The following is a 26,424-nucleotide window of genomic DNA, read 5'->3' as shown; positions in this document are numbered from 1 at the left end:
GTGAGGTAGTGGTGGGTAGAGAGAGTCACCATTCTTAGCTAACATTTATTGGACATTTTCTATGTGTAGGCAGGGTCTGAGAGAGGTACAGAAATGTAGAAGAACAATCCCTACTCTCAAAAGGCTGCTAAGAATGTGAATTTTGTGGGAACTGAGACAGTGAATCCAGTCTAGGTAGACACATAGACAAAAGAGTCAAAGGGCTGAGGCAAAGTTCGGGCTTCTCCTCTGGCCCTGGGAAATCAGGGAGAGGACAGAGGTAGGGAAAACAGTCTGGGAGACCAAATGTTGGGGGTGGGGCACACAAAGGATGAGCCCAATGCCAAGTCTTCTACTGTCTTCCTTCCCTGGCAGGTTAGGGAGTCACAAGCATGATGGCCTAGATGTTGGAGCCCCATGCCTCCATCCTGATGGGAGAGGGTAGCCTCAGGCAGGATGCCCCCTGTCTTCTGCCAGATTCTTCCCTGCCTCAATCTGAGTGGGGACATTTAGGAGGCAAGAGTGAAGTTGGGGAGGTGGGCCAGGGACTGGAATGGGAGAGACCAAATTAGGAAGGTCATGGCTGGGGCTGGTACTGGCCCTCTGTGGCAGTGAAGAAGTCCTCTAAGACACTCCTCAGGTAGTCAAAGGTGGGCCGATCCTCAGGCCTCTCCTTCCAACACAGCATCATCAGTTTGTACAGCTCTTCTGGGCAGTTGTCAGGTCTCACCATCCGATAGCCCTGCTCCAGGTTCTGAATCACCTCAGGGTTGGTCATTCCTAGTTATTTTGGGGCAGAAAGTAAGTGGTCAGATCAGGTCATCTAACCATTCCTCTCCAAGGCCTAAAGTAGATTAAGAGGCCATCTAGAACAAATCCCAGGTTTCTCATAATCACCCTCTACAATGTCACCAAGAGGTACTCATCCATCACCCTTCAGATTACTTCCCCTTCCCCCCACCCTCAATTCCCCCATCCCTCCCCAGGACTACACCCCAGAACTGGAAGAGGACTTTGTCCCTCACAGCTAGCTGAATTAGCTAAAGAATGGGTTGGGCCTTAATTCTGTTAAAATGGCTCTAAATGGCTTGTAAAATGTTCTTCTTCTGGACCCCACCCCCAAACCTACACTAGGAGGAGGTGTGACCGTGGAAAGGGAGCAGGGAGGGGATGGGATTAGACAGCCAGAACTACCCAGCATACTTCATCACTTCTTCTTAAAGGGCCAGACAGCCCTATTAGCTCTGTCTGTGAACAGCTTTGGGGACTGAGGATGACCTCAGTCATAGTTACATCCCCTATTTTTATGGAGGGGCCTCCAGAAATCCTTTGTCAGGCTGAATTTTGTGCAGGCCTAGAGAATCAGAGGAGCTACAAAATTTCCACAGAAGAGGCAGGCAGGAGATTTTGGTGTGGCTCGGGGATGGGGAAGAGGAGGGTCAGAGTACCCTAGGCTGGGGAAGGATATGCTCAAATCTCCAGATAGGATCTTGGATTTTGAGCTGGGGGTGTGTGTGTGGGGGAGAGACACAACACCTTAGAGACAACCAAGTCACACCCATTTATTTTACGGGTAAGGAAAGTAAAGCCTCTTCAATTGACTTGACTAGAGGTCCACGACTATGTCTGTGGCAGAATTTGAACTGAGATCTTCCTGACTGGCAAGTCCCTCATTCAATCAGCTGCACCACCTAGCTGCCTCTCTGAATACAGAGAGGAGGACTAGATGATCCAGTGGGGGTGTCGGGGAACTCTAATGCCCAGGGCTGGCTTCCCTAGAGTTTCTCTCAATTTGATTTCAGATTTAACTGGATTAGAATGGGGAAAGGAAGGGAATACGAATTTATATGGTACCTACTCTGCACCAGAGTGAACCCCAAAGATGAAGGGAAGTACAGCCTTGTGACTGTTCCCCACAGATGTCAGGGGGAGGGGGAATCCTGGTTTCATCTCCTGATTAAAAGTTTTAAGGTCACAAACACTCCTGGGGCTCCACTGGGAGCAAAGAGGGTGACCCCTAGCGGACATAGCTGTTGGTGACTACAATTCACAAAGTTCCAGTCACAAGGACATAGAGTCTTTCCCAGTCTTTGTCCCAGCATTTGAAAGGAATAGGAATATTTAGCCTGGAGACCACTGAAAGATGGGATGATAGATGTCCTGAGGTATCTGAGGGGCCAAAGGTTGAACACAAGGAAGGGGAAGGGAATAATCATTTCTATAAAACCTACTTTGTGCCAGGTACCACGCCAAATGATTTACAAATATTTTCTCATTTGGTCCTCACAACAATAATCCTTCAAGAGAGGTGCTATTATTATCCCTATTTTACAATAGAGGAAACTGAGATGAACAGAGGTTAAGTAAGTTGCCCAGGGTCACACAACTAGTAAGTATCTGAGGCTAGATTTGAACATGGGTCTTCCTGACTCCAGCCTCTAGCCACTAAACCACCTAGCTGCCTTGAAGAGGTGCTCCTTGACCTCCTTGGCCCCACCTGGACCTAATTCATAGCATCTTCCTTCCTTTCCTTCCTTCCTTCCTTCCTTCCTTCCTTCCTTCCTTCCTTCCTTCCTTCCTTCCTTCCTTTTGGAGTAGGGAAGGCAAGGCAATTGAGGTTAAATGACTTGCCCAAGGTCACACATCGAGTATGTCAAGTGTCTGAGGCTGGATTTGAACTCAGGTTCTCCTGACTTTAGGGTCCATGCTCTATTCAATGTACCACCTAGCTGCCCCTATACTCACCTTTCTTCCTAACTTTCCTATATCTGGATGACACTGCTAATCTTACCAGTCAGAATGACTTGAAACCTCAAAATAATCTTAATTCTTTCTTTTCCTTCACCCCATCCTCCTTATGGAACTGGACAATATTTCTCAAATTCCTTTCTCAGTCTTGATACTTTTTTCTCTCTGCCTTTCCGTTCCTACCCTCCTCTCCCAGTAGAGGGCAGGGCTGCATACTTTCTGACTAACACATCCCTTTGCATTCATTTGTTCCCTGTGGTCCCTTCAGCTCTCTGGCACTCACTGTCACCTCTCTGCATAAGACCCACAATCTCACTATCCAGCCTCATCCCTTTCCTGAGCTACAAGCTAGACCTTTACACCTAGATGTACCACAGACATCTTAAACTCAAGGTGCCTAAAACAGAGCTCGTTATCTTTCCATCTTAAACCAGTCCTGCCTCCTAACTTCTCAATCAACAAGCATTTATTAAGTGCTTACAAAATACCAGACATGCTAATATCTGGGTATACAAAGGCAAAATTTTTTAAAATTTTTTAAAATCCTCAAAAAGCCCTCACTTGATCCTTTCATCCCCACTGTGTTCATCTATCTACCCCCACATTGCCACTCTCTTCTGTCCTTTGTGCCACAGAAATGCGTATTCCCTTCCCCTTCCTTGTGACAAAGCTTTGGCCCCTCAGATACCTCTACATCTCTCATACACTCACCAAACTCCTCAAAAAGGCCATATAGTAAGTACCTCTACTTTCTAGCCTCTTCTCTTTTTTTTTTTTTTTGGAGGGCAATTGGGGTTAAGTGACTTGCCCAAAGTCATGCAGCTAGTAATTGTGTCAAGTGTCTGAGGCCAAATTTGAATTCAGGTCCTCCTGACTCTAAGGCCGGTGCTCTATTCACTTCGCCACCTAGCCGCCCCTCTCCCTCTCTTCTTTTTTTTTTAAGCAATCAGGATTAAGTAACTTGCTCAAGGTTACACAGCCAGCTGGGTGGGTGCTAAGTGTCTGAGCCCGGGATTCGATCTCCAGGTCTTCTCAACACTGGCGCCGGTGCTCTTACTCGATGTGCTACTTGGCTGCCCCTCTTCCTCTCTTCTTAACCCATAAAATCCAATTTCTGACCTCATCATTCCACTGATGATGCTCTCTCCAAATGATCTCTTAGTTGCCTAATCCAATGGCCTCTTCTCAATCCTCATTCTCTTTGTTTGACCCTTCTGCATGCAGCCCTGGCCACTGCTGATCACTCTCTCCTCCTTGATACTCTCTTTTCTCTGGGTTTTCTGGACACCACACTCTCCTGGTTCTCCTCTGATTTGACTTCTCCTCTTCTGTCTCCTTTGCCAAATCCTCTTCCAAATGATGCCCTCTAATGCCCATAGTAGTGCCTCTGTCCTGGGCCCTCTTCTCTTCCCCTCTGTACTACTTCACTTGGTAGTGATCCAGCTGACATGGATTTAATTACCATCTCCATGCGGATGATTCACATATCTATCCAGCTATCCTGCCTCAACCTCTCTGCTGGACTTCAGTCTCACATCTCTAATCGCCTCTTAGACATCTCAAGCTGCATGTTCACTAGACATCTTAAACTCAAAATGTCCAAAATGGAACTCACCATCTTTTCCTCTTTCCCCATCTTACCTTCCCTATTACTGTAGAGAGCAATGCCAACCTCTTAGTTTCCCAGGTTAATTAGTACTAGAATCTCTCACCTCCCATAGCCATCTGTGGCCAAGGCCTGTTGTTTTCACCTTTGCAACATCTCTCGAGCACACCCCCTTCTCTCATCTAACTGCCTCCGCTCTAGTGCAGTCTCTCATTACCTCATACCTCAATTATTGCAAAAACCTGCTGGTAGGTTTTTCTGCCTCAAGACTCTCCCCACCTCAACCCATACTCCATTTAGCTACTAAAGTGATTTTTCTGACTTGCCCCCCCCCTCAACGTGGGGGGTTGTCAGCCCCAGGATCAAATATAAAATTCTATTTGACCTTCGAAGCCCTTCATAACCTCTCCTTCCCCTACTTTTCCAGTCTTCTTACATCTTGCACCCCAACACTGACTTTTTGATCCAGTGACACACGTCCTTGCTGTACCAGGAACAAGACACTCATCTCTGAACTCAGAGCATTATTTCTGGCTGTCCCGAATTCTGAGAATTCTCTTCCTCCTTATCTCCACCTCCTGGCTTCCTTGAAGTCCCAACTAAAATCACATCTTCTACAGGAAGCCTTTCCAAACCTTCTTAATTCTAATACCTTCCCTCTATTAATCATTTCCTATTTACCCTGTACCTAGTTTGTATAAACGTATGTATTTACCTGCATATTGTCTCCACTAGACTGTGAGCTCCTTGAGGACAGGGACTATTTTTTGCCTTTTTTTTTGTATCCTCAGCCCTTAGCATGAAGCCTAACAAATAGTAGACGCTTAATAAATGCTTATTGATTGATTAAAACATTCCCTGCCCTTGAGGACTTTACATTTTAATAAAGGAGACAATCTGTACATATACAAGCATCTGGAGCTTGGTTGTTGTTTTTTTTGGGGGGGGATCAGGGAAGGCTTCCTGTAGAACGTGGTGCTTAAGTTGAGTCTTGAAGGAAATCAAGGATGGCCAGAGGCAGAGGCTAGGGGAGAGGAAAGTGTATCCCAGGTACCAGGGAGAGCCATTGTAAAGGCAGTCTGTTAGTGAGTGCCTACTAAGTACTAGGTACTGTTCTAATCTATGTTCATAAAAAAGAAGGCAAAAGACAGTCCCTGCCATCAAAGAACTGAGTCTAATGGGGGAGACAAGAAGTAAACAACTATGTATAAACAAGCTATCTACAGGATCCATAGGGAATAATTTTAAAGAGTTAGGAAAGGCTTCCTTTGGAAGGTGTGGTTTTAGCTGGGACTTAAGGGGAGCCAGAAGGCAGAGACAAAGAGGAGGAACAGTCCAAGCATGAGGGACAGCTGGAGAAAATGCCTGCAGCCCAGAAATGGAGCGTCTTGTCGCTTGATTCTTACCATGGCACTGAATTCAGTGGGAATCCTGGTCAGGTCACTACCCCTGATGTCCCACGTGCCTCACCTATGAGCCAGCTTTAAGGGAGAAGGGATCTTGCAAACATTCAAGCCCCCCTCTCATGAGTATAAAAGATCCTTATTCATGTTATTTCCTTCCCCCAAGTCCCTGTTGGATCTTGACTCTGACCTGGGTAGGGGATCCTCCCATAGGTGACAATTTCTGTGAGCAGGATGCCGAAAGACCAGACATCAGACTTGATGGTAAATGTCCCATAGTTGATGGCCTCAGGAGCTGTCCACTTGATGGGAAATTTTGCTCCTGAAATGAAGAATTACCTGGGTCCATGGAATCCCACAGATTTCCTTCCCCATTCCTTCAATGGGACGGACAGGTCCTATTACTCATCCCTTTTGCCACCAACAAGGTGGAGGTTCCTTAGCTGTGACTTCCCTACATTTCTCTGCCTCACACACATCCCTACTGAGCTTCATCTGGCCCTAGATGTGGCTCATTTCCCAGCTGTATATCCCCTTGCCCCCAAAACTGTCTTCCCATTAGCTGTTTCCCCATATCCCTCCTCCAGTCATGGGTCATTTGGCTGTACATCCTTCAGCAACATTGAGATGTGACACTCATCTCAGTGCTGTGTCCTCCCCAGATATGGTTCCCCCAGATCCCATTTCCAGTCATGAGCCATTTTTGTGATCCCCTTTCTCCAATACATGGCCCCTGTGATTCTCCTCCAGTCACAAGGTCCCCTGTTGTGTGTCCCTCTGGCCCCTAGAACTGTGCTTTCCACCTTGCTTTCTCTCTCATGCCATATCCCTATTCCTAACCAACCACCTCCCACCCACCACACATACACTCACCCTCCCTAGCCGTGTACTCATTGTCCTCGATTAGCCGGGCCAACCCAAAGTCAGCAATCTTACAGTTCAGTGTGTCTGATACCAGGATGTTGGCTGCCCTAAGGTCCCGGTGGATGTAATTCCGCTCTTCAATGAAGGCCATGCCCTCAGCAATCTGAGGACTCAGTGAAAGAGGGGAAAGGTCAGCAGTGTGGGGTGCCTTCCTTCCCTGTCCCTTTCCCAAGGTCCATTCCCAATCCACTTGACATCCCACCCCCTCTCCCCTACCCCCCACAGACCCAATCCCAGCCTCACCTGTGCAGCCATATCCAGCAATTTGTGGATGGTTAGTTTGACCCCTGTTGTGGTTTTGAGGAAGTCTACCAGGCTCCCTGTGGGTCAGAGTACTTAGCTGAGGGCAGAACTGACCCTAACTTATGGGGGAAACTTTTTTAGGGGAATGAACTTTAGTCTCTATCAGAATTCTGACCCACCACCAACTCCTCTACCCTGACATTCCCCACAATTTCCTCTATCCCAGCAGAAAGCCACCAAAATACCCTCATATTAAGTCTAATGTCTGAACTGGGTCTCAGAGCTTAAGGAGTAGAGAGGAAGATCTCAGAAAAAGATAGACAGAGATTATAGAGAGATCTGGAGCCCAGAGAAACCACATTCAGGTTCCACATTGGGGGGGAGGGGGACAGTGTGTTTGGACCACTGTAAGCTAGGCACCTATCCCTCACTGCCACCCTTTAGAAGCAGAACCCCAAAGCTGGAGGGTGGGGCTTAGAATACAGATGATTAAAGCTAGAAAAGACCTCAGAACATAGTATTTCAGCTTTGGAAGACACATTAGAACAGAGACTAAAGAATTTCAGAGCTAGAGAAGGCATGGGAACAAAGACCTTGGAACACAGAATGTCCAAGCTAAAAAGGGTATAAAATCCATATCAAAGGTGGAAAAGATCATAGAAAATAGGAGACAGAACCCCGGACTGGGAGGGAACTTAAAAAATAGATATCAGAGCTGGGAGGATTTTTAGTACCCAGAATGTCAGAACAAAGAGGGGAAACCCTTGAACAAAGGACATAAAATATCACAGTTGGGAAAGACTTTGGAATATATATAGAATGTCAAAACTGGAAATAATTTCAGAACATATAATATCAAGGACCGCTAGGTGGTGCCATGGTGCCTAGAGCACTAGGCATGCAGTCATTAAGACTCATCTGAGTTCAAATACAGCCTCAGACACTTACTAGCTGTGTGACCCTGGGCATGTCACTTAACCCTGTTTGCCTCAGTTTCCTTATCTGTAAAATAACCTGGAGAAGGAAATGGAGAACCACTCCAGTATCTTAGCTGAGAAAACACCAAACGGGGTCACTAAACATGACTGAACAACAATATATAATATCAGAACTGAGGGTGGATGTTGGAATATAAAAGATTTGACACTGTCAGAGACAGGAGGAATCTTAGAGCATAGAACACAGAATGTCAGAATTGGAAAAGACTTTGGCCTGCAGAACATAGACTATCAGAGTTGGGAGTGACCTTGACCTTGGAATATAGAATGTCAGAGCTGGGAAGGACCTTACAGAATGTCTAGGCTAACGGCCTCACTTTGCAGGTGGGGAAACCTTCAGAGCTAGAAAGGATCTTAAGCTCACTTGCCCATTGCCAAAGAAGGCTTCAGGAACTGAACTGAAACCAAGACCCACAGCTCTTCCTACAGTCTCATACTACTCTTTAATTAACCAGCCATTAGGATCCCCAACCTTGGCTCAGTTCATCACATTTTCTTTTTCCAAGTCAGATTATTTTGCCAGTTACTGGGTAGAGGGAAGGGCAGGATGTTCCCACTCCTCCCACTGGAAAGGGGAATTACCCAAGGACAGGAAGAGAGTCCTTTGGGTCTGAGCCAAGGCCTAAGTGGGGCCTGAGACCCAAGCCTGGTGCTGCTGACCAAGGCTCTGTGACTATGCTTAGGTCTGTGACCTCCTCCCTTTCTATGTTTTTGGGTCTCCCCTAAAGCAAAAGACCTTTTGGAGAACTTCTAATGGTATGTCCTGAAAGAATGGTTTGTCCCTGGGGTGGTCAGGTGGTACAGTGAATAGAGCATGGGCCCTGGAGTCAGGAGGACCTGAGTTCAAATCTAGCCTCAGACATTTAACACTTACTAGTTGTGTGACCTTAGGCAAGTCATTTAACCCCAATTACCTTGCCCTCCCCCTTCCAAAAAGCAAAAAAAAAAACCCAAAAAACAAAAGAATGGTTTGTCCCTGCTCCCTGTCTCTCCAAGAATCTCTGTGGCTGGCCTGGACCCTTGTTACTACCAAGGGGCTTTTGCGGGTTCCTTAGCTCCTCAGCACCAAAGGTAATCAGCAAAGTAAGCCAGGACAACCACAGCCAAGGATGGTGCAGAGAAGATGCCAGTTTAGCTTTGGGTTAGGCCAGATACCATTGGGGGTCCCTTCTGCCTTTGAGGCTCTAAGCGAGGGTTGTGGGGATCTGAGATTGCTTCCAGCCCCTCAGGGAGGGGAGGCTGAGGACTCCAGGGCAGGTTGTGGTGGGGGCCCTGGGGACTCTAGCTCCAGAGTGCTGGAGTGTGCTGGGTGAAGGGCTGGCAAGAACAGCCACGGTACCCACCATTCTCCATGTATTCAGTGATGATGTAGATGGGCTCCTGTGTGACCACTGCGTAAAGGCGTACCAGCCGTTGGTGCTGCAATTGCTTCATCAGGTTGGCCTCGGCCAGGAAGGCATCAGGGGACATGCTGCCCGCTTTCAGGCTTTTCACTGCTACCTTGGTATGCCCGTTGTAATACCCTGAAGGGGGGAGAAGTGATTTCCAGGCACCTCTGCCCCAGTGACTGTATGTTTGTGCATTTGTTGGGGGAAGGAGGAGGAGGGAAATCATCCCCTCCTCTTTCTCCTGGCAGCCGATTCTATCCTGCCATGGGCAAATAGTTGAGATGCGCAAACCTGGGCCTCCCTCTGCTCCTTAGTAATTACAGCTGGCATATTTGTACTTTAGGTACTCTGCAGATTCTGCACATGCATTCGCTCACTCAAGGAAACTGAGGCAGAATAGGGAGCCCTCGGAGTGGCAGGACCCAAGGGGCAGGACAGGACCTCTCTCTCTTTGGGCCTTGTTCCACGGGGCCAGCCCTCACTTACCCATCCAGACCTCCCCAAACTGGCCAGCTCCCAGCCTCTCCACCAGCTTCAGGGTCTCTCGAGGAACCTCCCACTCATCTTCCCACCAGGGCTTCTGTGGCTTTTGGGTCTGGCAGGGTCGGCTCAGTCGGGTGCATAGTCCATCTGGGACTTCTGTGGGCCCAAAGGGGTGCTTGGGTGAGGGGAAGTCTTGGACACACAATACCTCTTCTCTCCCCGAGAGGATGGGAAATAGGGATGAGGATTGTGGAAAAACCTCTGCCATTGTGTTTGTCACAGAATAATGACTCCAAGAGGGGTTAGATGGAAGGAGGTTTTGGGGGGGGGGATTGATTTGGGCCCCTGAGCTAGAGCTGTGGGTCTAGGGGATGTGAGGATGAAGTTTGACAGAAGCTGAGGGTGGGAATAGAGGTGAGTGGAGTATTTGGAGTCGCTAGGTGGTAGACATTTGGTGGCGGCACTGTAATTAGGGACTTGGGGCTGAGGATGCTGTCTTGGTGAGTTTGGGGAAGCCAAGGATGCATTGCAGATTTCAAACTGAAAGCTAGGAATTTGGGGAAGAGACTTTAGATGAGTTGGGGGTATGGGACTGAGGGATCCTATAAGTTGGACTGGAGATCTGAAGCTAAGGATCTAAATGGGTTGGGGACTGGAGAATTTGGGCCTGAGGCCAGGGCTCACTGGAGTAATGCTGGACCAGCTCATGTAGATTAGGAAAGGTGATTCGGGGGGAAATGTAGAAGCCGCCATTGTCCAGGTTGCGGATCTTGTAATGTTTCACCACCTCGCCCTGGTTCTGGTCAAAGTCCCGCACAGACAAAGAGAAGGATCCTATAAGGAATGGGGACAGTCAAGGTCAGGAGACATTCATATCCCTCCTCCCACCCCCCATCCCAAGAAGTTTGCACAAAGCTGGAAAGGATGACTAACACACTAAATCATGGAGTCATGGTTCAAAAAGATCTTTACAGGCTGGACCATTGCATTAAATCTAATTAGATGAAATTCAAGAGATAAATGTAAAGTCTTACATTTGGGTCCAAAAAATCAATTTCACAAGTACAAGATGGAGGAAACATGATTAAAGAATATTTTCTCTGAGGAAGATCTGGTGGTTTTAGTGAACTTCAAGTTCAATAAATCAATATGGAAGCTGGAAAAGCTAATATTATCTTAGGCTACATTTAGAGAATAAGGAGATGGTTTTCTTTCTGTACTCTACCCTCATCAGACCATATCTAAAGTACTATGCCTAGTTCTGGACACCACATTTTAGGAAGGATAGTAAAAATTTGTAAGGTGACCAATCAGGATAGTGAAGGGCCTTGAGTCCATGATATAGCTTGGATGAAGGAATTCATCCTAGAGAAGACTCAGGAGGGACCTGAGAGCTATGTTTAAGTACAAAAAGGACTGTCATTTGGGGAAGGGATTAGATTTGTTCCATTTGGCTTCAGAAGACAGAACCAGGAAAATGGGTGAAAGTCACAAGGAGAAAAATTTAGGAAAACCTTCCTAATAATTACAGCTGTCCCAAAGTGAAATGGGCAGTGGATAAAGTGCTGGGCCTGGAGTCAGGAAGACTCCTCTTCTTAAGTTCAAATCTGGCCTCAGACACTTACTAGTTGTATGACCCTGGGCAAGTCATGTAACCCTACTTGCCTCAGTTTCCTCATCTGTAAAATGGGCTGGAAAAGGAAATGGCAAACCACTCCAGTATCTCTGCCAAGAAAACCCCAAATGAAGTCATGGAGAGTTGGATACGAATGAAAAACGACTTAACAACAACAGAAAGAGTGAAATGTGCTCCATCTCTGGAGGTGGTGGTTCACCTCTTTGGAAGTCTTCAAACATGGGCTGAGGTACCTTTGGGCATATTGGGTATATTAGCGTGAGTATATTATCACTAGGTATATTAGAGTGAGGATTCCTTTCCAGGTATAGATTGATTATGATGTCCCTTGAGGAACCTTCTGATTCTCAGATGTTGGGATTCTGTGATTCAGGTCTAAACTCCACCATATTTTCCTATCCTATATTTCTTTTTTTTTCTTTTTGAAAGGGGGAAGACAGGGCATTTGGGGTTAAGTGACTTGCCCAAAGTCACACAGCTAGGTTTTGTGTGTGTGTGTGTGTTAAGTATCTGAGGCAGGATTTGAACTCAGGTCCTCCTGACTCCAGGGCCAGTGCTCTATTCATTACACCGCCTAGCTGCCCCACCTATCCTTTATTTCTGACTCATTAATCTTCCTTTTCCTCTTCTGCTGAGGTCCCTTAACCCCCTCACCTGCAGTGGTCTCACTCTCTCTGATCAGGAAGGATCCATGGGTGTTCCCAGGGGCCAAAAGTTGTCTCTCAGCATCCTTCCGGCTCAGGTCCTTGAAAAACCAACTGTACCAAAGCCCAGTCAAGTTTCTCCTCCATGCTTCTCACAAGAGTCTCCCCTCCCACACCAGGGTCTCCCCATGCAACGGCCAGAAACTGTCACCATCTGGGGAACTTTGGGAGTGATCCGGGAGTCAGGGTAGAAAACGGTACAGAGTCACCTGCCGTCTGCTGAAATCAAGGACTGGGGGGCCAAGCTGAGCCTGAGAAACTTTATTTGGGAATTCTGGTAGCTCACCCAGATAAGGATAAGTTTTCTGGACTGTTGGAACTGGAAAGGATCTCAGAGATTGTCTAATCCAACCCATTTGTTTAACTGAGGACAAAGGGACTCATCCAAAGTCATCCATGACACATGTAGAATCTGTGAAATTGCTTGCCTTCTCTACTGGGCAGGAGGGAGGGAGAGAATTTGCAACTCAAAATTCTAAGAAAAAAAGAATGTTAAAATTGTTTTTAAATGTAATTGGGGGGATGGAATATTAAATTTAAAAGTCATCTGGTTGGTAAAGTGACAACTAGAATCTGTATCTAAATCCAGCACTCATTTTAAATAGAACGTAAGTGCCTTGAGGGCAGGAACAATTTTGTTTTTCTTTGAATCCTTAGGATTTTGCACAGTTTCTGGCACCTAGTAGTCATTTAATAAATGTTTACTGACTTGAATTGTTAGAAATTCTGAGGTTCTGTGCCATCTCTTGATTTCTGAGAGTTTTCTGTTACCTCTACTCTGGGTATCTAGAAGGCTTGTTCTTGTCATTTCTGATTACACCAATAAACCCTATAAAAGTGGTCTGGTCAGAAAGGAGAAGAGGCAGAAGGAGTGGAATCAGGTTTAATTATACAGTCATGGTAGCCTTGGCAGAAGAAGGTAATTGGGATCTGGGGAGAACACTGAAATTGGAATTAGAGGTTCTGGGTTCAAATCCCACCCTCAGCATGACCTATATGACTGTGAGCAAGTCACTTAACCACTCTGGACCACAGTCTGTTTCTTGGTAAAAAGAAAGGGTTGGATTAGAAGACCTTTAAAATTCTTTCCAGGTCTGTGATCCAGGGAGGCCAGTATAATCACAGGGCTTCGTGATCTGGATTGGGGGCTCTGGGATGAGGGAAGGTTTAGGAAGGAAAATGCCCTGAATCTAAAAGCTAAGGCCTGAGGACTGCCCTGAGGAACAGATGTGGACTGACAGAGACCCAGTGCCCTACTACAGATGCTTGTGTGACTCCAGTCTCCCTGTGTGATTCCTTTTCTTCCCCACCCCTCCCCACCTGGTACTCACGGCTCAGGTTCCAGGCTGTTGGCTTTGGCCACAAAGTTGAAGGGAATGTATCCCTGCTGGCCAGTGGTCAGGGACTGTGCCTTCCACCATTCTCCATTCCTACGGATGGAAGGGACGCATCAATTTTTACAGACTGTCCCAAGCACTGTGTACCAAGATCTGACTTCACCCTCAGCCTGGCCCCTGGGTGACTGGAGATCCAGGCCTCTGCCCTCTCCCTGGATGGAGGGGCTATGAAAGACTCACTGTTCCAGGATCCTCAGTTGCTCCCCCTTCTCAAAGCCCAAGTCCCCATCATGGGAAGGCTGATAACTGTGCAGAGCGACAACCAGGTTATCTGCAAAGGTCAGATCCATAGGTTAGGAACCCGGCAAGGATGGGCCCAATAGTAGGGGACAATCAAAGCCAGATTAAGGGGAACTAGAAACCCCTGAGAGAAGAGAGGTAGAAAAAGAGGCATCCTGTTAAATGAACCATGACCTGGAGAGAGCAGACCAGGTGGACAGAGAGGGTAAACCAGTCTGTCTCTGAATGAGTTCAAGGTATCTGGGTTACCCATGCCCCATCTCCTGATCCTCTTCCCTCCACACACACCCAGGAGCCCCAGCTATATGTGAGGTACCTTGTAACGGAGACGCAGGTGGGTTTAAACCCTCATAGGTGACCAAGGGATCCCGAACATCAGAACCATTCCTCATTGGGAGCTGGGAAACAGATAATCAGGCGGGTAAAGCTTTTGGGGGCGGGGGGGGGGGGGGGGGGGGGTGGGGGGGGGAGGTGGGGCAAAGATTCCCATCTCCTACTGCCTGCCTCCCCACCCAGCCTCCCCTTCCTTCAAAAGGGCAACCCAAACTGGGAATAAGGAGATCTGAGTACTAGCTCCTGCCCTGCCCCTGGGAAATCCTGGGAAGATCCCTTCACTTTTCTGAGCTTTCGTGAGGACACTTCAAACTTCAGGGGGTTTTCATGCTCTCCCCTGAGCCTCCTTCAGACTGAGGGCCCTCACCATGCCCTTGGCATCCAACGGTACAATAGGGTAGTGGCATCGTTCACACACATCAATATTTTCCATCCAGTCCTCATCGAGGCTGGAGCTGCAGGAGCAGCCCATGGTCCCTGTGGGAATAAGGGGGAGAGGGGAAGGGAGGGGAGGGGAGAGAGGAGAGTAGGTGATATTTCCCGTCATCATTAAACATTGCTATCCAGCCACAGGGAGCCCAGACTGCCCAGTTCTGGTACAAGTACTGGGTAAAGCCAGGAGGTGCCCTGGGGTCCCCTAACCTATTTCATTTTTATGTCAGATACCTCCTCCCCATCCCCCCTACCTTGCCCAGGCTCCACCCTCCCACCTGGGACCCACAAACTGTCATCGACACCTCTGTCATTCTCCTGCTTCCTGCCATCCTCCTGCCCCTCCCCCAAGCCCCCAAGTCTTGACCTTCCAAGATCCTCTTCCCCTACTTCCAGAAGAATAGGGATCCCAGCCATGGGAACCCCTATGTTAGGGAAGAGGCCAAGGGGCCAGTCACCCCCTTCAGATGAACCTTGGATGGTTCATTTGGGGGAGGGGGGTCTCGGTTATAGGGGTAGAAAGCCTCCTTCCTGCACAGGTGGCTTTCTCCCTTGGTGGGGGGGCGGGAAGGGGGAAGAGAATGGTACAAACAGTCCTAAAATCAGAGCCCACTTGAGTATGAGTCCCAGTTCTGCCACTTACTAGCCGTGTGACCCTAAACAAGTCACTACTCTCTGAACTTCAGTTTTCTCATCTGTAAAATGGGGCTAATAATATTTGCATTTATACTTTTAAGAGTTGTTACAAGAAAGGGGTTTCTTTTTTATTTTTTAATTAATTTATTTTTAGTTTTCAACATTCACTTCCACAAGATTTTGAGTTCCAAATTTTCTCCCCATCTTTCCCCTCCCCCTAGCCTGAGATGGCATGCATTCTGATTACTGCTTCCTTCAATCTGACCTCCTTCTATCATCCCCACCTAATTCCTTTCCCCCCTGCTTTCCTGTAGGGCAAGATAGATTTTCATACCCAATTGAATGTGCATGTTATTCCCTCATTAAGACAAATCTGATGAGAGTAAGGTTCACTCATTCCCTCTCACCTTCCCCTCTTCCCCTCTTCCCCTCCATCGTAAAAGTTTTTTCTTGCCTCTTTTATGTGAGATAATTTACTTCATTCTATCTCTCCCTTTTTCCTCCTCCCAGTACAATTCTCTTTCATCCCTTAATTTTATTTTTTTAGATATCATCCCTTCATATTCAACTCACCCTGTGCACTCTCTCTGTATATATATATATATATATATATATGTACTAACTACCCTAATACTGAGAAAGGTCTCATGAGTTACAAATATCATCTGAGAAAGGGGTTTCTTAAAACTCTAAAACACTATGGAAATATGAGCTCTTGTAACTGTTGAGGGGTAGATAGCAGGTCTAAAAAGTCTTCCTAGGTGACTAATTTTACAGAGTCAGAAAGAAGGCAGGGGAAACTCATCGATCCTGAAACCATAGAAGAGTGGGAGCCTGCCTGAGACCAAGGAGGGAAAAGGAGAAGCATTACTAAACCACAGAATCTCAGGCCTCTGAAGTCCCTCCCACGTATCTAGTCCAACTTGTACAGATCAGGAATTTCCTCTTTAGAACATCGCAGAAGGAATAAATGGAGCTTTCCTTAAAATGATAAGTAGCATCTATCTAAAACCATCAGCAATCATTAACTGTAATGACAATATGCCAGAAGCTTTTCCAATAAGATCAGAGGAAAAGCAACGATGCCTGTTATCACCACAATTATTCAGTATTATAGAAATGCTAACTATAGCAATAAGACAAAAAAAAAGGAAAAAAAGAAAGTGAAGGAATTAGAATATGCAATGAGGAAACAAAACTATTACTCTTTGCATGTGATATAATGTTATACTTAGAAAATAAACTAAAAAACTAGTTGAAATAATTACAAATTTAGCAAAGTTGCAGGATATAAAATGAACTCACACAAATAATCAGTATTTCTATATATTAACAACAAAATTCAGCAGCAAGATATAGAAAGGGAAATTTCACTTTAAATAAATGTAGACAATATAAAATGCTTGAGAGTCTACCTGCCAAAACAAACCCAGGAACTATACAAACACAATTACAAAATACTTTTCACACAAATAAAGTCAGATCTAAACAATTGGGAAAATATCATGGGTAGGCCAAACCAATGTAATAAAAATGTCAATTCTACCTAAGTTAATTTATTTATTTAATGCCATAGCAACCAAACTACCAAAAATTATTTTATAGAGCTAGGAAAAATTTATCTGGGAGAACAAAAGGTCAATGATACCAAGGCAATTATTGAAAAAAAATGTGAAGGAAGTACCAGATATCAAACTGTATTACATAGCAATAATCACCAAAACAATCTGGTACTGGTTAAGAAATAGAATGGTGGATAAGTGGAATATATTAGGTACAGAATACACAGTAGTAAATGATCATACTAATCTAGTATTTGACAAATCCAAAGATCCAAGCTTTTGGCACAAGAACTTACCATTTGACAAAAATTTCTGGAAAAACTGGAAAGCAGTTTGGCAGAAACTAGCTATAGACCAACATCTCAAACCATATTCCAAGATTAGGTCAAAAATAGGTACATAATTTAGACATAAAGGAAGATATCATAAGCAAATTAGAGGAGCATGGAAAATTTTATCTGTTAGATCTATATATAAGGGAAGAATTTATGATCACATAAGAGATAGAATCATGGGATGTAAAATGGATAACTTTGATTATATTAACTTAAAAAGTCCATTTTTTTTTAAAGTTCTTGCACAAACAAAACCAATGTTGTCAAGATTAGAAGAAAAGCAGGAAGCTGCGGGGGGGTTGGAGAATCTTACAGCAAGTTCTCTGCTAAAGGCCTTATTTTTCAAATATATAAAGAACTGAAAAATTGATAAGAATATGAATCATTCCCCATTTGGTAAATGATCAAAGAATATAAAAAGGTAGTTTTCCGAAAACAGTTATCTATCATAATGGGAAAAAATGCTTTAAATCACTATTGATAAGAGAAATGCAAATTCAACAATGCTGAGGTTTATACCTTTTTATCTATCAGCTTGGCTAATATGACAGAAAAGGAAAATGACAAATGTTAGAGGGTTGTGGGGAAATTGGAACACTAATGCAATATTGACGGAGCTGTGAACTGATACAACCATTCTGAAGAGCAATTTGGATCTATGCTTATAAAACTATGCAGACCCTTTGACCCAGAAATACCACTACTAGTGCTATACTACAAAGAGATTAAGGAAAAGAGAAAAGGACCTTTATGTACAAAAATGTTTATAGCAGCTCTTTTTGTGGTGGCAAAGAATTGGAAATTGAGGGAATGCCCATTAATTGGTGAATGGCTGAGCAAGTTGTGGCATATGATTGTGATGGAATACTATTGTGCTGAAACAAATAACAAGCAGGATGTTTTCATAGAAACTTGAGAAAACTCACATAAATTGATACAAAGTAAAGTGAGCTGAACCAGGAGAACAATGTAAACAGCAACCGCAATATTGTTCGATGATCAACTGCGAATGACTTAGCTATTCTCAGCAATACAATCGTCCAAATCAATTCCAAAAGTTATGATTTTTAAAAAAATGCTATCCATCTCCAGAGAAAGAACTGATGGAAGTTTAAATTGAAGACCAAAGCATATTTTTAAAACTTATTTTGTTTTTGGTCTTTGTTTTCTTTTGCAACATGGCTAATTTGGAAATGTTTTGCGTGATTTCCTGTGTATAATCTATATTAAGTTGCTTGCCTTCTCAAGGAGGGGTGAGAAGAGAGAGGAAGAGAATATAAAACTCAAATTTTTAAAAAATGTTAAATTTGTTTATGTGATTGAGAAAATAAAATTAAAATTAAATAAAAAAAACCAACATCCCAGACAATTGGTCATCCAGCCTCCACTTGAAGACCACCAATTACCGGGAGCTCACAACTTCATCTTCTGGCCTATCCCTCTTTGGGAGAGCACTACTTATCAGTCAATTTTTCTTAAGAAGAAAGTTCATTCTGTGTTCCTGAAACTACCCATGGATTATGCCTTGTTCTGCCCTCTAGGGTTAAACAGAACCAGCCTAATATTTGTTCTCTATGGCAAGCCTTCAGACACTTGAGGATAGTCAACCAGTCCTCCCCAACACTATCCTCCAATCAGGGTTAAGTGACTTGCCCAGGGTCACACAGCTAATAAGTCTCTTATTTGAACTCAGTTCCTCCTGACTCTAGGGTTGGTGCTCTATTCACTACTCCACCTAGGTGTCTCTCCATAACATTTTTTCAACTGATCCTCCTATGATTTGGCTTCTAGACCTCTCCTAATCAGGGTCACCCTCTTGAGGATGCACTTACCCAAATCTTTTTTTTTTTTGCCTTTTTGGAGGGCAATTGGGGTTAAGTAACTTGCCCAAGGTTACACGGCTAGTTTTTGTGTGTGTGGGTGTTAAGTGTCTGAGGCCAGAACCGAACTCAGGTCCTCCTGATTCCGAGGCCAGCGCTTTTACTCACTGCGCCACCTAGCCAACCCCCCCCCCCCCCAATCTTGAAAGTACCACAAATGAACAGATGAACCAGAAATGAACCTGAACCCCCAGGTGGAGTCAGACCAGGATAGGGGAAACCACGGCCACCCTGCTCTCAATCTAGACTTAACTTTTCTTAATGCTACATAAGATTACACAGACTTTTCTTGGATTCCCTTTCACATTAGGGAAAGTGAATGAACATTAATGTAGGGTCCACTGCATGCCAGGCACTGTGCTTACAAATATCTTATTTGGATCAAAAAAGAGGGGATGTATTTATACAAAGATATTTGTAGCAGCTTTTTTTGTGGTGGCAAAGAATTGGAAATTGAGGGTATGCCCATTAACTGGGGAATGGCTGAACAAGTTGTGGTATATGAATGTCATGGAACATTACTGTGCTATAAGAAATGATGCACAGGATGATTTCAGAAAAACCTGGAAAGACTTACAGGAACTGAGGCAAAGTGAAGTGAGTGGAACCAGGAGAACATTGTACAAAGCAATAGCAACTTTGTGCGATGAAGAACTGCAAATGACTTAGCTATTTTCAGCAATACAATGATCTAAGACAATTCCCAAGGACTTGATGAAAAATGCTATCCACCTTCAGAGAAAATTGATGGAGTCTGAATGCAGATTGAAGCATACTATTCTTCACTTTTTTTTCAGGTTTTTAAAATCTTTTTGTCTGTGTCTTCTTTCACAATTTACTAATATGGAAATTGTTTTGCATGATTGCACATATATAACCTATATCAAATTCCTTGTCATTTCAGGGAGGGAGGAGGTGAAGGAGGGAGGGAAAATTAGAAACTCAATTTTTTTTAATTTTTCCCACTTAATAGTATTTTATTTTTTCCAATTACATGTAAAGATAGTTTTCAAGATTCACTCTGATAAGATTTTGAGTTCCAATTTTTTTCTCCCTCCTCTCCCCTTTTCCCTTCCTAAGACAGCAAGCAATCAGATATATGCTATACATGTACAGTCATATGAAACATAGTTCCACATTAGTCATGTTGTGAAAGAAGAATCAGAATAAAAAGGAAAAATCATGAGGAAGAAAATAGCATGATTTGATCTTCATTTAGACTCCATAGTTCTTTCTCTGGATGTGGATATAACTCAAATTTTTTTCAAATGAATGTTAAAAAAATTGTCTTTACAGGTAATTGGAGGAAAACTAAAATATTATTAAAAACAAATATCTCATCTGAACCTCACCACAACCCTGGGAGGTAGGTATTGTTCCCTCCCATTTTATAGCTGGGGAAACTGAGGCTGAGAGAGGTTAAGTGACTTATCCAGGGCCACACAGCTAGTAAATGTCTGAGGGTGGATTTGAACTCAGGGCTTCTTGACTCCAGGTCCAGTATTCTATCCACTACTCTATTGCAGCCATCTACTAACGCTTGAGTTTGAGTCTGTAACCCACTAAAATGCTAGAAGGAGAGAGTAAACTGAGCCAATAGGAGTTAGGGTTAGATCTGGCCTTTGCAGAGATCTGGAGAAAGGTATAGATTGGGTTGAGGGAGTTAAGGCTATAGAAAGATTGAAGATGAACAAAAAAGCTTTAAGGCCTGGATCTGGGTTGAGGGCAGACTGTCTAAGAGAACATTGGAATCCTAGGATGGGGGGGGGGGGGCGAAATTCAGGGAGAAAAAATCTAGGGCTCCACCCTAGGACTGAGGCTAAAGGATAGATCCTGGGACAATGGGGAACATTTGCACCTAAAGTTTGTTTTTCAGTCATGTCTGACTCTTCATACATAACCCCATTTGAATCATTTTTTGGAAAAGATACTGGAGTGGCTTGTCATTTCCCTCACCGGTTCATTTTACAGGTGAGGAAATTGAGGCAAACCAGGTGAAGTGACTTACCCAGGGTCACCCAGCTAGTAAATATCCAAGGCCAGATTTGATCTCTTCCTGAGGTCTTCCTGACTCCAGACCCAGCTCTTTATTTACTCTGCCACCTAGCCGCCCCTTTGTACCTGAAAAGCCCCATATTTATGTTTAGGCATGAAAAGCTGCATTGTTTTTTGCTTTTTTGGGGGAGGAAGAAGCAATTGGGGTTAAGTTACTTGCCCACGGTCACACAGCTAGTAAGTGTTGCTTTTTTTTTTTTTTACTAAACTGAACACCTATAATTTGTGTCTTTAACAGCAACTCAAACTTACATAAATTGCTAGAACTTTATAAAAGTGCTTTTAAGAACCCTGAGGGTTCCAATGCTTCCGACCTGACCTGGGTGAGTGGAGGAAGCAAGGTTTAAGCTCTGATCACAAGGTGGGTCCTTGCATGGTGGTGGGACGGAGCTATATGGGGAGACATCTCAATGGCCAGTCATCAATACAATAAAGGCTAAGGGCCCTTCCAGAACCTTCACCTTGGTGGTTTGTGGGGCTTCATTCATGCCTGCAGATCCCTTCCCTCCCCGTGCCGTGTGTGTGTGTGTGTGTGTGTGTGTGTGTGTGTATCTGTAAGCAGGCCTGTGTGGGTGCATAATTGTGCAATAGGGAAGGTATAGACATGTGCCTAGGAGAGGTGGTAGACATAGCTCGTCCCAGATCGGCAGCTAACTTGATTTGTGATTGTCAGTGACTCCACTTTGAGCCTGAATTTCCTCATCTGTGAAATGGTGAAAATATTTGTACCACCTGCCTCATAGTATGTAGTAAGGATCAAAGTCAGTCAGTCGCTCAGTGAACATTTATAAGTGCCAAGGGTATAGGAACATGAATGTCAAGGTGAAAACTTTCTTTTTCTTGGAGCGTTTGACCTCATTGTAACTGCTACATGGTTCATGTACACACATGTACACACATGCTACATGATGTACGTACGCACGTGGTTTTGGGCGTGCGTGAGGAGATCTGTATAAGCAGGTGGGTCACCTCTGTCTATGCATGGAGTTGGGAAGGGGAGCAATGATGCAGAGGGGAGGGTATCTCTATGTATAATGCCGCACAGGTGTGTTTGACTTCACACATGTCTTTATGAGCTTCTCTGTGTGTGTACTGAGTCAGAGAGAGAGAGAGGCATACATATGGGTAGAACTCCATTAGTGTGTAAAGCATGTAATATGTTTATTTTCTTAGAATCTTCAAGGAAGGAGAGACCGCAGAACTGTCTGGTTCAACCTTTACCTTAATAGAAATTCCTTGAGTCTATGTTACGTGGTTCCAATTCCAAGTGTCTCTGTACTAGTTTGCATGTATGACTCTGTGTGTACAGTGCCACATGCCTGCATTTGTATGTATGTGGGAGCCATATATGGAGTATATGACACCATACAGATGTGTGAGTGAGTGTGTCTGGTTGTTACACATGGGTAATTATATATTACTTATATGTAATGTTTGTGAGTCTGTGTGTCTGTGCTTGGGAATGAGGGTGTGGGACCCCGGGGTGTGTGCTCCTACGTAAAAAGAATACCCTTAGGTGAGAGTTGTTGGTACTTTGAACCCTTTCCCCTCAGCTGCTCTAACCCTGGAGGGTTCCCAGTCTGACCCTGATCGATCTCAGAGAAAAGTCACAGGAAGCAACTTCAGGTGCAGGGCAAAGTCTTGAGCAACAGTACATGTGAAGGGGGAGGGAGGAGGGAGGCCTTGCTCCTGGTTGGGGTGGAGATCTGGGATAGGGGAGAGCCTCCCCTCTGCATCAGGGTCCTACCCCTGCTTCACCTACCTTCCCTCCAAGTGTGTCTCATGCTGCCCTGAGTCCCAGAGATTTGGTTCTTCAAGGAACCCCAGCCCAAGCAGGGCACCATCAGCCCCAAGGAATGTAGCTGGAATGATGAACTTCAGCCAGGTAGGGAGGAAAGTCTTCAACCCTGCCCTGCCCTCAACTGGACCAGGTTCCATCACCCTCCAACCTCATCTCCCCAGTACACTGGGGATGGCTCTCTTCCCCAATCCCTACCTCCAACCCTAAAGACTCTTTCTGATAGTATTCATGGAACATACAACGTCAGAACTTAGAACAGAGAAAGCAAAATCTGGAAAGGTCCTTAGGAAGTCCAGACTCCAGCATTTTCTCTGGCTGTCCCCCATGTCTGGAGTGCCCTCCCTCCTCAGCTCTACTTCCTGGCTTCCTTCAAGTTCCAGACGAAATCCTACCTTCTGCAGGAAGCCTTTCCTAATCCTTCTTAGCTTTTCTCTCTGCTAATTATCTCCTCTATATCCTGGATGTAACCTGTTTGTACATAGATATTTGTAGATACACTGTAACTCCCTGAAAGCAGGAATTTTTTTCTTCCTTCCTTCCTTCCTTCCTTCCTTCCTTCCTTCCTTCCTTCCTTCCTTCCTTCCTCCCTCCCTCCCTCCCTCCCTTCCTTCCTTCCTTTCTCTCTTCCTTCCTTTCTCTCTTCCTTCCTTTCTCTCTTTCTTCCTTTCTCTCTCTCTCTCTGTCTCTCTCTCTCTCTTATTGTTTTGGGAGGCAATCAGGGTTAAGTGACTTGCCCAGGGTCACACCGCCAGCCAGATGTGAACTCAGGTCCTTCTGACTCGAGGGCCAGTGCTCTACCCACTGAGGTACTTAGCGGACCCTGTGCTTTTCTTGGCATCCCCAACCCTCAGCACATTGCTTGGTACATAGTAGGTGCTTAATCAATGCTTGTTGACTGACTTACTGATGGCTTAGAGGGACTTTAGAACCCAGTGTTTCAGAGACAGAAGAAATCTTAGATCCCAGAATATTACAGGACCATCACCTACTAGATTTAGAATAGGGTCACTGGCCAATTTCCCTTTTTTTACTGATAAGGAAAGTGAGTGCTAAAGGGGGGAAGGGTCCTAAAGACTCCAGGAACCAAAAGCAGATGAGCCCAGACTAGGTGCTGGGTCCTCTTCCTCCAACTGTGCTGCTCCCCCCCACTACGGTCACCCTACCACCCACCACTTCAAACACACGCGAAATTACGTGCAAGGTCATTTTTACCCCCACCCCCAACTTGGGAGAGATTTGCGCTCGACAATAATAATGGCGGCATTACACGGCCACCCTCCTAGATCCCCATGGTTTACAAAGAATCTTCTCTGCAACCACCAACCACCTTCTGACACCAGGGTTCTTATCTCCAATTTATCGATGAAGACACTTAGCCTGGCTCCCAGAGGTGACTGAAGCAGAGCTCAGACCCTGGTTTCCAGGCCCCCAGGTTTAATGTTCATTACACCTCTGTGGAAATTGTATTTTAAAGAAAACTCCAGTGAGGGTGGAGAGTGGGCTGGGAGGGCCCCAAGGCAGGTGGCACTTCAGAAGGATCAGTAACAGTGGGGGCTTCCCCCCCGAGCCCCAAATTGTTGCCCTCCATTCTCTGAAGTTTTATGTATCACTCACATTTTAATCTTGCTTCTTCAAGACTTAGAAGATAGTTTTTTAGAAAATACAACAGCCCTAGGAAAGGGTGGGGGGATTGTTAAAAGATGATTACAGTAGTCACAGAGGTAAGACTTAGGAATATAGGTTTTAGTACTGGAAAGAACCCTGAGGTCATTGGGTTCAACCCCCTCATTTTGCAAAAGAGGAGACTGAGCCCCAGAGATGAGGCACACTGGGGATTTGAATCCAGGCCCTCTGACTCCAGATTCATGCCCTTTTCTCTACGCCATAGACTTGAACCCATTTGGCTTAGGAGACAGATTACGATCATGGGTGTGGGGCTAATGTCTGACTGGTTGGGAGACCAAGCTTCTCTGAAGCTAGGCCTCACCAAGGAGAGAGAAATGACGAAACTCTCAGTAAGGTAGCAGGCTGTGGCCTCTGTTAAGACTGTCCTTGGTGGGATAGGGAGGTCGAGGATGGGGGAAGGTTTGGAAAGGCCACTCAGGGAAGGTGATAGAAAATCAAAGGGACTGCACACAGCTTGGAAGGCCCAGATGAGATCTGACAACTTTAATCCTCTAGGGCCCTAGGAGGTTTGGTTGCAAGACTTCCTTATCCAGCATCCAGTGGAGAAGGAAACTTTCCATAGGAACTCCAGGGTCAAGTTCCCACTGCCAATCATGCCCCTTAGCCTCTCCCCACTGGATTTAAAATAGCCTTTCTTCCTTCCTTTCCTCCCTTCCCGTGACGGCCCTTCAGGCCATCTCTTCATGAAGAATCTCGATCCCACGTCAGAAACCTTCCCTGACATGTGCATCCAGGAAGCCGGGGTAAACCCTCGCCTCTCACAGGCATCTCTGGCAGCCAAAGTCTCTGGAGTGCCTGGGTCTCTTTCCTACAGGATTCTGACCCCATCAAGTCCCTCACTTAAGCTTCTTAATGGAATTTTCCTCCATTCGTCCAAACGAAGAAAAAAAAAATAAAGCTCTGGCTTCCTCCCTGCCTCTGGGATGACGAATCCAGAACTAGCAGAGATCTTAGGGGCCTTCAGATCCCTCATTTTACAACTAAGGAAACTGGAGCCCAGAAGAGTTAGGGGTCAAGGAAATAAGTGTCAGAGGCAGGATTTGAATCCAAGCTTTCTAAATCCTCCCTCCCTTCACCACATTGGGAGAAGATCGACAGACAAAGTGAGGAGGCCTAGGTTATAATCCCATTTTTGTCAGTAATTAGCCATGTGGCAACTCCTTGCCCTTTTCTGGGTCTCAGATTCTACCAAAAGAGAATTAGGCTGTACTAGACAATCACCAAGTTCTAGGAGTCTACAAGTATTCATTAATAAGGCTCTTGGGAAATTTTCAAAGGTCTCATCTCATCTAGACTCACCTGACCCAGAAAAGGGGTCATTTTAGGTCCTGCCTTATTATCCACACCCCCTCCCAAGACACCAGATACAATATGAAGCTTTTTGGCTCTCTTCCCTCCTGCAGCTGGCTCCTGGTCACTCTTGTGACAGTGTCCTTGTTTGGATCAGAGCCCAGCAACTCTGTCTCCAAATCCATTTCCTCTGCTACCCAGTCAAGGTTCAGGGACTTCCCCAAACAGTACTTTGAGGAGGCAGCCTTTACCCCCAGGGCAACTGTGTGGCCGGCATCAGGATGTCCACAGGGCTTATCAAAGTGACTGTGTTACTGTTTTGGGGTTCTTACAGGATCAGGGTCAGGGGGTCCCTAGAGACAAGTTGGGGATCTGTGGGACTAGGGCAGGGTCACTGTGGGTCTTATAGGGTTTTATATATATATATAGGGTTAATGACAGTGTTCCCCATGGCAAAGTGGTACTGCAATAAACACAGGGTGGCCATCAATTAATGTCACAGGTCTTATTAGGTTAGCATCCCACAATGGCCAGAGAGACAGAAACCTGAAGTTCTCTCAAGACCTTTCTCTGGTCTTTCTTCCCATCACCTTAGAGGCTGCTGACCTTTCCCTTTGGAAACCCCTTTACGCCCCATGCACCCTTTCCTTACCTGCCTGATATGT

The 26,424-nt window shown here is 45.3% G+C and overlaps 1 protein-coding gene across 1 annotated transcript; it reads right to left on the bottom strand.

Moving 5' to 3' along the window:
* On the bottom strand, positions 1-26,424 carry LCK (LCK proto-oncogene, Src family tyrosine kinase). Its single transcript, XM_069068102.1, has 13 exons — positions 26,412-26,424; positions 14,450-14,559; positions 14,066-14,147; positions 13,690-13,780; positions 13,444-13,542; positions 12,063-12,166; positions 10,457-10,606; positions 9,776-9,928; positions 9,245-9,424; positions 6,904-6,980; positions 6,610-6,763; positions 5,927-6,058; positions 1-759 (listed from the first exon to the last, which is right to left on the bottom strand). The coding sequence occupies exons 2-13, from the start codon at positions 14,552-14,554 to the stop codon at positions 557-559; spliced, it is 1,530 nt and encodes a 509-aa protein (XP_068924203.1). The 5' UTR covers positions 14,555-14,559; positions 26,412-26,424; the 3' UTR covers positions 1-556.

The sequence above is a fragment of the Petaurus breviceps genome, unplaced genomic scaffold (genome assembly GCF_028583685.1).
Source record: "Petaurus breviceps papuanus isolate PSGF00001 unplaced genomic scaffold, PetGlider_PUasm1.0 90760, whole genome shotgun sequence".
NCBI lineage: Eukaryota > Metazoa > Chordata > Mammalia > Diprotodontia > Petauridae > Petaurus > Petaurus breviceps.
The sequence above is the reverse complement of the archived record's forward strand: the minus strand, read 5'-3'. Positions and strand labels throughout refer to the sequence as shown.